Genomic DNA, 9,798 nt, shown 5'->3' with positions numbered 1-9,798 from the left:
CTCACCAAAGTTTCTACAACATGACCTCCCTGCTTTTGTAATCTATGCCTCGATGAATAAAAGCAAGTGTCCCATAAGCCTTTTTCACCACCCTATTAACCTTCCCTTCTGCCTTCAGAGATTTATGGACAAACACACCAACGTCCCTTTGTTTGACTTACATTTCAGAACTGACTAAAAGCTGTTCAGCCTTGCTTGCCCAAAATCCAAGTGGACAAAAATCTAACAGATGGAGTATAATGTGAAACGTGAAAATAAAAAAGCATAGTATTAATTAAACCAAGAACCAGATGCAGAAGTCTGAGGTGTAAAATGATCGAGATGTTTTGGTGCATGAGGGACAAAATGTTAGTATGCAGGTACAGCAAGTAATTAAGAAGGGGAATGCTTTCCTTCATTGAGAGGAATTAAAAATAAAAGTAAGCATGGTATGCTTCAGTTATGGAGGGCATTCATGAGATCATATATCAAATATTGCAGTTTTAAGGAGACCAAGTGAGAATGCATGTGAATGCATTGGAGGTGGTTCAGAGGAGGTTTACTTGATTGATACCTGGAATGAGCAGATTGTCTTATGTGGAAAAGTTAGACAAACAGCTTGTTTCCACTAGAGTTTAGAAGAGTGAGGAGTGACTTGATTCAAGTGTATAAGATACTAAATGGTCTTTATATGGTGGGCGTGGAAAGGATGTTTCCTCTTGTGGGTGAGTCCGGTGATCGGGCACCTGTGTTAAAATTAGGGGTCGCCATTTTAGAACAAAGATGAGAATTTCTTTTTCTGAGGACTTCAAGATTTTCAGCCTTAGAAGGTGGCAAGAGGCGGGGTCTTTGACTATTTTAAGGTCGAGGCAGCTAGGTTCTTGTAAGGCAAAGTAATCAGTTGTGCAACTTGAAACACACAGATCAGCCATAACCTCATTTGATGGCAGAGCAAACTAGAAGGGCTGAATGACCTACATCTGCTCCTTTTTCATATATTCTTAAGGACCCTATTTGAACAAAAGGAACATATTTTGGGTATATTTAATGGATTCCTATTCAAAGTTATATTTATTTTGTATTCACATTGTGTGAAAAAATACTTATTTTTGTGAAGATTGTACTACCGAATGCTAGTGAATCATGGACTAAATTAGAGGTGCGTTGTAAGGTTTCATTCGGCTTTTATTAAAGGTTTATACAAACAACTCTAATCAGTCGGTAGAGTACAAGTCTACATTTATCTTGCAACAAATATACAAATAAGATTCTAACATTTTAATTAGCAAGTAGAAAGTTGGATTTTGAGAGATCTTGAAATTGGATGAAGTTTGAATAAAAATCTCATATTTGAATTTTGTTGCAAGCATATTTCAGTTCTACACCAGAAGTAAGGCGGTTTCATAAACATATTTACCTCTGAAAATAATCGAGCGTATTTACTGGAATTTGGGTGAATACACTAATTATAAGGCAATTATATTTGTTTGCAATTCTGCTTCAGGATTAGCTAAACTTCTCTGTGATTCTGGACTTGTAACCTGATGTTGGGCCCAGAAACCAATTCTATTTGTCAGTCATATCTGGTTAGTACAATGACATGACTTTTATTTAAACTCGGGTAAAACATTAATTGAACTAACAATTAAGTGTATTTAAAAACCTAGAATATATTGGTAATTGGTCTTTGAAACTGAAAACTTAGATATTAGAGAAATTGTAATCTTTAAATTAAGAAGACAGCAGACAGATATAAATATAGTTTGCTATCAATACTTGGGTGCTATGTGTGTGTTAAAGAAATTAATCAATCTTCTTGGATACCCTGCCATTAATGACCTTTGCATAGCCATTGTAATAACCATTCTTTATATCTTTCAGATCAGTAGATTTTTCATCCCGTTGGGCTGTTTTTCTGTATGTCTGTAGAAAAAGTAGCAGGAAATATTTTAGTTTTGACATCTTTTAGAAACAAATCTTAATGATGACATTGAATTGTATACTTTAACTATCAGTAAATGGGTCGTTGATCACTTTTGGATTGTTTTACAGATTTCAATCCTTTGGTACATGTGTGACAACATCTGGCCTATCCAACTAAAATGTTTCTCAATCATTGTGGTTTAAGTAAAAGAGTGGCCCAATGGTGTAAACAAATTGTAAACCAGTGCATCACACTGGCTGGTAGGATGTATATTTTCCCTGTGTTTTTCCTACAAAGCCAGGATACACCCTAAAGAGAGATTGGTGTTGCTGATGCTGGTAGTTTGAGGGGGGGGGGAGATTTGTTGGGGGGTGGGAGGCTGGGCTGGGCAGAGTAAAGAAAAAAAAATCTTTTAATAATACCAAATAATTCAATATGCTGTAGTCAGAGACCTTAAGAAGACATATGCATGGATAATATTTTATATTCAAATCTCCCTCCAGGACTTGAGGAAATCATCTAGGTAAGGCACCATTGTGAAACAACATTGCATGATTTCAGGTGCCATTGTGGATGAGACATTACATAAAAGCATTGCATGCCTCCTCCAGTCCAGGTTCTCCTGAAGTCCTGGCTAACATTTACCCTTCATTCAATACTATCAAAAACCAATTAGCTGGCCATACATGCCATGTGTGAGACGTTGCTGTGGGAAAGACGATAATTCAGAAGTAATTCATTGGATGTGAAGTATTTTGGGATGTTTCGAGAAGATGAAGGGTACTATACATAATTAAAGTCAAGCAAGAACCACTGTCGGCAAGTGGACCTGCTTTTTACTCTGACACCCCTTGTAAAATTCAGCTATTCGTTTCTAAAACCTTACCCACTGATGTTAAACTGCTTGGCTTGCAGTTATTCGCAATGTCATTGTTTATTTGAAGAAAATATTTAATGGTGTCACCCTTGGATGTCACACCTAGAAGCTAAATGAATGCATTGGAAGGGAAGCGCCGAGAGAATTAGAAGTAAATGTTAAAATTTATATTTACCCTTCCAGTACATACATACTTTTAATAACACATTAACAACACATTTTCTCTTACCTTTCTGTAAAAGTTTATAAACAGGATGACCAGTGTAACCATATAGGATGACTGGAACATCAAGCAGCCAAGTGGGAATCCACATGGTTTTACTACTGCACTGAGCGTGTGGATAATTGTAAACACAAACTGTACCTGAAAGAAAAGGCCAAATGGCATAAATTAAATGAAGAAAATAGAACATTGTAAAAGGATTTGTCATGTCTGATGAACTTGATGAAATGTTTGAAGAATCAGCTAAAGTAGTGACGGGGATATGTCTATGGATATTGGCATTACATGGGAAGTTGTTAGCCAAAATTGAAGTTGTGAAATTGAAGGCAAGTTATTCATCTGGTTATGAAATTGACTGAGTGGCTGAGACGAGTAAGGATACTGTGACTAATGTTCTCCTACAATTATCTGAATTGTGGCTTAACTGTTCAACGTATTTACACTTCGATAATGCAATAGAAATTCACATATCCAAATTTATCAGTGACATATGGGTATCAATGTAGGTAGTTTAAAGAAAGCATAACATTACAAGAGAGATTGATAGATTAAGGGTCTGGCACATGTAGGATTAATGCGGGACTGAGTACAGTACCGCCCTCGCAGTGATGCAAGAAGGCACATTGACACAGACCCAGGGGTCAGTGTGATGTTGAGTAGAGACATGTATAGACTGAAACATGGAGACAGCTCCTAGCTTGCACCGTTTACTGTACAGGTGGAAATAGTTTGAGGTGTTAATAACAGAAGACTGGGGACTTATTTAAGAGATAACGATCTTTAACCAACACTCTCCCAACTTGGTGGCAGCGAAGGGTTAAAAACGTAAAATATGGCAAAAATATAGAGACAAACCAAAATGTTGGAAGACAGAAAAGTTAAACAAAGCATTGACCTGAAGGGAATCTCCTAAATAGCAGAGGTTCAGAGGAACAGTTGCTCCAGAAAATGCTCCAGAGAAAGGACTGGAAGTTGAAGATGGAGATTTAAAATTCCCTACTGCAGCAGAAGATTCAAATAAGTGTAAACAAATTCAATGTGATTTGATGATTACAATGTTGTTGCTTGAATAACCCTAACCTTGATGCATTTCAATAAACTTAATAATTCAGTTAGTTTGAAGTTATTAATTTACTGTACCACAACTGGCACCAAAGTAATTAGTTTTATGTCTGTGTTTCATAATTAAATGTTGACAGTTGCCCTGAATTACAAATTGACAAAAGTTTGCATTTATATAGTACCCATGTCGTAAAACAACTTAAAGCACTTCGCATTAGTGCAATCAAACAAAATCTGACACCTAGCCAAAGAAGTAGACATGAAGTTGGGTAGTCAAAAGCTTGGTCACAGAGCTTTTAAGGAATTTCTTAAAGAAAGAGAAGGGAGACGCAGAAAGGCTTAGGGAGGGACTGCCTGGGATCAAATCCTTTATGGTTGAAGGGGCAGGTACCAATGGTGGAACAAAGGAATTGGGGAATGCATGAGGTGACAGTTGAAGGAATGCAAAGTTCTCGGAGAGTTGTAGAGATGGAAGAGGTTACAGAGATTGGAAAGGGTAAGGCCATGGAGAGATATGATGATGGGAATTTTCAAATCAAAATTCTGGTGGACCAAGAGACTATTCAGGTCAACGAGTACCGGTATGACTGGGTGTAAATTAGGCTATGAGTAGCAAGGTTTTAGATTACCTCAAATTTATAGAGAATGGAAGATGGGATGCTGGCCAGTGGACCAATGACACAAGTCAAATCTGAAGGTGACAAAAGTATGCGTGCGGGTTCGAGCAGCAGGTGGGCTGAAGCCGAAGCCGAGATAGGTGATACCACAGAAATTAACATAAGTAATCTTGATAATGAAGCTGATGTGGAATAGTCTGGTTCAATTTGAGATAGTGACCAGAGAAGGAGGTAGACTCTGTGACAAGTGATAGGTAACCAAATTAGTAGAAAATTGATGTCTGAGGGGCTGGGGGAGCAGTTTAAAATGGATAATTATTAAAAATAGGCAAATCACAATTAACTCTCATTTGTTGATTAAAATACAAGTAGGGTGCCAACTTTGTAACCCCTGTCTGTTGCCGTGATTTCTGAATGTGACCTGCACTCCCCATGCTGTCCATAGTCTCTGTGCATCAGCAGGAGGTCCAATATGGAGTGCCCCCCCACTAAACGCTAGCCTGCAACCATTGATGGGCAGGTACTTTGTAGCTGCTGGATGTACTGAGGTCAATAGTGTGCTGTACATTAATCAAAAATGGCTGAGCATGCAAATAAGCGGGCAGCAAGGTTTCTGGATGTTACACTAATGGTACACTAGTTAAAGGGATGGAAAGAAGAGTATTTCCTGAACCCTTTGGAGTGGGGGGTGGGGTGGAACAATACCTCCAGAAACACACTCCGAAAATAACAACAAGGGATAGGAGATCAATGCCAGGAGAATGGCTACGTGAGCATAGATAAAGTGCAGGAAATTAGCTCTTGGGAACTGCAGCACCAGCCTCCACCACAGTTCAATTCACCATCGCTCACCGATCAACTATCTTTACCAATCAGAACTCAACATTCAGATTTTTCACTTCACCCTCAGATACTTTGCACCCTTGGAAAAACTCAAACCCACATATTGCATTCAAGGCCAGGAATTCCGCCATCATACCATAACACCTGTATGGTGCTCACTAATACCTGTCACTCTTTCTTGTCACACTTTTCCTTTCAATCACAATCTAATCTGAACGAGAAGCTACAGATGGTGTAGGCATGGATATTTTACTTGATCCTCTCCCTTCACCATAACTCTTCCTTGTTATATTTCCCTTTTAGCTATCCAAGAACAGCAACCTGCCTTGTAAATGGGAGGGCAAGAAGATGGTGAAGTTTCACAGTCACCAGTCCAGATGCTGATACTTGTGTAAGTTAGCAGATAACATAGGGGCACATGCAGTGAGGAAGTGCAAGATGAAAGAGATAGCATAGGGGCACATGCAGTGAGTCAGTGCAGGAGGAAAGAGATAGCATAGGGGCACATGCAGTGAGTTTGCTGTTTGCACTGAGTGCTGAATTTGGGTGCATTTGAGTGCTATAGTGAGAGTTTGGTGACTGAGGGATAATAAGGGTTCATTTTTATCTAAAGTCTAGTCTTTCTTTTATTTAGTTAATTAACTTAAAAGTTGCTGTTTGGTTTAGAAGAAGGTAAATTCTCAATCAGCTTTAAACAAATGTTCTACTTGTAGCTACTTGCAGCTGGAGCTTGTTAATTTGAGTGCTGAATGTGGGTGCATTTGAGTGCTACAGTGAGAGTTTGGTGACTGAGGGAGTTGGGTGAGGAGGGAGTAAGGTGCTCCTTCCATTTCATTTCCTACATTTCCTCAAAGAGCGTGAAGAGAGCCGGGAGTTTACAGAGAGTGCAGCTGACTGGGAGCAGAGTCGGAGGGCGGAGTTCCAGTTGGTCCACAGGGCAGCTATATTCTGTAAAGTAAGAGGGGATGGAGGCTAGGGCATGCTCCTCCTGTAGGATGTGGGTGGGCGTGTGGGACACCACCGGTGTCCCAGCTGACTATACCTGCAGGAAGTGCACCCAACTCCAGCTCCTCCGAGACCGTGTTCGGGAACTGGAGCTGGATGAACTTCGGATCATCCGGGAGGCAGAGTGGGTAATAGACAAGAGTTACAGGGAGATAACCACACCCAAGGTACAGGACAAGAGTAGCTTGGTTACAGTCAGGGGAAATAAAACGAACGGGCAGACAATGCAGGGATCCCTCGTGGCCGCTGCCCTTCAAAACAAGTTTTCCATTTTGGATGCTGATGGGGGGGGGGAATGACCTACCGGGGAAGGCCCTAGCGGTCAGGTCTCTCACATTGAGTCTGGCTCTGGGGCTCAGAAGGGAAGGGGGAGAATAGAAAAGCAATAGAATAGGAGCTCAATGGTTAGGGGAAGCGTGTAGTGAGGCATTGGGGAAGGTAACACTGACAAAGGAGAGTACTTGCAGGCATGGAGATGGGTTGAAGTGTGTATACTTCAACGCAAGAAGCATCAGGAATAAGGTGGGTGAACTTGAGGAATGGATCGGTACTTGGGACTACAATGTGGTGGCCATCACGGAAACTTGGATAGAAGAGGAGCAGAAATGGTTGTTGGAGGTTCCTGGTTATAGATGTTTCAATAAGATTAGTGAGGGTGGTAAAAGAGGTGGGGGTTGCATTGTTAATTAGAGATAGTATAACAGCTGCAGAAAGGCAGTTAGAGGAGGATCAGCCTACTGAGGTAGTATGGGTTGAAGTCAGAAATAGGAAAGGAGCAGTCACCTTGTTGGGAGTTTTCTATAGGCCCCCCATTAGCAGCAGAGATGCGGAGGAACAGATTGGGGAACCAGATTTTGGAAAGGTGCAACGTCACAGGGTAGTAGTCATGGGGGACTTTAACTTCCCAAATATTGAGTGGAAACTCTTTAGATCAAATAGTTTGGATGGGGTGGTGTTTGTGCAGTGTGTCCAGGAAGCTTTTCTAACACAGTATATAGATTGTCTGACCAGAGGGGAGGCCATATTGGATTTGGTACTTGGTAATGAACCAGGGCAAGTGATAGATTTGTTAGTGGGGAAGCATTTTGGCGATGGTGACCACAATTCTGTGACTTTCACTTTAGTAATGGAGAGGGATAGGTATGTGCAACAGGGCAAGGTTTACAATTGGGGTAAATACGATGCTGTCAGACAAGAACTGAAGTGCATAAGCTGATGAAATTCAATGTGGGCAAGTGCGAGGTCTTGCACTTTGGAAAAAAGAATAGAGGCGTGGACTATTTTCTAAACGGTGACAAAATTCATAATGCTGAAGTGCAAAGGGACTTGGGAGTCCTAATCCAGGATTCTCTAAAGGTAAACTTGCAGGTTGAGTCTGTAATGAAGAAAGCAAATGCAATGTTGTCATTCATCTCAAGAGGCTTGGAATATAAAAGCAGGGATGTACTTCTGAAGCTTTATAAAGCATTAGTTAGGCCCCATTTAGAATACTGTGAGCAATTTTGGGCCCCACACCTCGAAGGTCATACTGGCACTGGAGCGGGTCCAGCGGAGATTCACACGGATGATCCCAGGAATGGTAGGCCTAACATACGATGAACGTCTGAGGATCCTGGGATTATATTCATTGGAGTTTAGGAGGTTGAGGGGAGATCTAATAGAAACTTACAAGATAATGAATGGCTTAGATAGGGTGGATGTAGGGAAGTTGTTTCCATTAGCAGGGGAGACTAGGACCCGGGGGCACAGCCTTAGAATAAAAGGGAGTCACTTTAAAACAGAGATGAGGAGAAATTTCTTCAGCCAGAGAGTGGGGGTCTGTGGAATTCATTGCCACAAGAGGACGGTGGAGGCTGGGATGTTGAGTGTCTTTAAGACAAGTTGATAAATTCTTGATTTCTCGAGGAATTAAGGGCTATGGAGAGAGAGCGAGTAAATGGAGTTGAAATCAGCCATGATTGAATGATGGAGTGGACTCGATGGGCCGAATGGCCTTACTTCCACTCCTATGTCTTATGGTCTTAAGTTGGTAACATAGACTGTCAGGGAAGGACACAATTGAAATGTGGAACTTGTTCAAGGAACAGATACTATGTGTCCTTGATATGTATGTCCCTGCCAGGCCGGGAAGAGATGGTCGAGTGAGGGAACCATGGTTGACAAGAGAGGTTGAATGTCTTGTTAAGAGGAAGAAGGATACTTATGTAAGGCTGAGGAAACAAGGTTCAGACAGGGCGCTGGAGGGATACAAGATAGCCAGGAGGGAACTGAAGAAAGGGATTAGGAGAGCTAAGAGAGGGCATGAAAAATCTTTGGCGGGTAGGATCAAGAAAAACCCCAAGGCCTTTTTCACTTACGGAGAAATATGAGAATGACTAGAGCGAGGGTAGGTCCGATCAAGGACAGTAGCAGGAGATTGTGTATTGAGTCTGGAGAGATAGGAGAGGTCTTGAATGAGTACTTTTCTTCAGTATTTACGAATGAGAGGGGCCATATTGTTGGAGAGGACAGTGTGAAACAGACTGGTAAGCTCGAGGAGATACTTGTTAGGAAGATGTGTTGGGCATTTTGAAAAACTTGAGGCTAGACAAGTCCCCTGGGCCTGACGGGATATATCCAAGGATTCTATGGGAAGCAAGAGATGAAATTGCAGAGCGGTTGGCAATAATCTTTTCATCCTCACTGTCAACAGGGGTGGTACCAGGGGATTTGAGAGTGGCGAATGTCGTGGCCCTGTTCAAAAAAGGGAATAGGGATAACCCTGGGAATTACAGGCCAGTTAGTCTTACTTCGGTGGTAGGCAAAGTACTGAGGGATAGGATTTCTGAGCATCTGGAAAGACACTGCTTGATTAGGGATAGTCAGCACGGATTTGTGAGGGGTAGGTCTTGCCTTACAAGTCTTATTGAATTCTTTGAGGAGGTGACCAAGCATGTGGATGAAGGTAAAGCAGTGGATGTAGTGTACATGGATTTTAGTAAGGCATTTGTAAGGTTCCCCATGGTAGACTTATGCAGAAAATAAGGAGGCATGAGAGAGTGGGAAATTTGGCCAGTTGGATAACGAACTGGCTAACCGATCGAAGTCAGAGAGTGGTGGTGGATGGCAAATATTCAGCCTGGAGCCCATTTACCAGTGGCGTACCGCAGGGATCAGTTCTGCGTCCTCTGCTGTTTGTGATTTTCATTAATGACTTGGATGAGGGAGTTGAAGGATGGGTCAGTAGATTTGCAGACGATACGAAGATTTGTGGATAGTGAGGAGGGCT

At 41.5% G+C, this 9,798-nt stretch overlaps 1 protein-coding gene across 2 annotated transcripts in view; it reads right to left on the bottom strand.

Annotated features, from left to right (window-relative positions):
* Window positions 1-1,143: 1,143 nt before the first annotated feature.
* Window positions 1,144-9,798, bottom strand: part of elovl2 (ELOVL fatty acid elongase 2) — a 252,698-nt gene continuing 244,043 nt past the window's right edge. For both annotated transcript variants that reach the window (XM_072509548.1, XM_072509549.1), the window contains 2 exons: window positions 3,010-3,144; window positions 1,144-1,902 (listed from right to left, as the gene is read on the bottom strand). In XM_072509548.1, the coding sequence (XP_072365649.1) occupies window positions 1,783-1,902; window positions 3,010-3,144 (255 nt within the window). In that variant the 3' untranslated portion in view covers window positions 1,144-1,782. The remainder of the gene's footprint in view (window positions 1,903-3,009; window positions 3,145-9,798) is intronic.

Source organism: Scyliorhinus torazame, chromosome 6, assembly GCF_047496885.1.
Source record: "Scyliorhinus torazame isolate Kashiwa2021f chromosome 6, sScyTor2.1, whole genome shotgun sequence".
Lineage (NCBI taxonomy): Eukaryota > Metazoa > Chordata > Chondrichthyes > Carcharhiniformes > Scyliorhinidae > Scyliorhinus > Scyliorhinus torazame.
The sequence above is the reverse complement of the archived record's forward strand: the minus strand, read 5'-3'. Positions and strand labels throughout refer to the sequence as shown.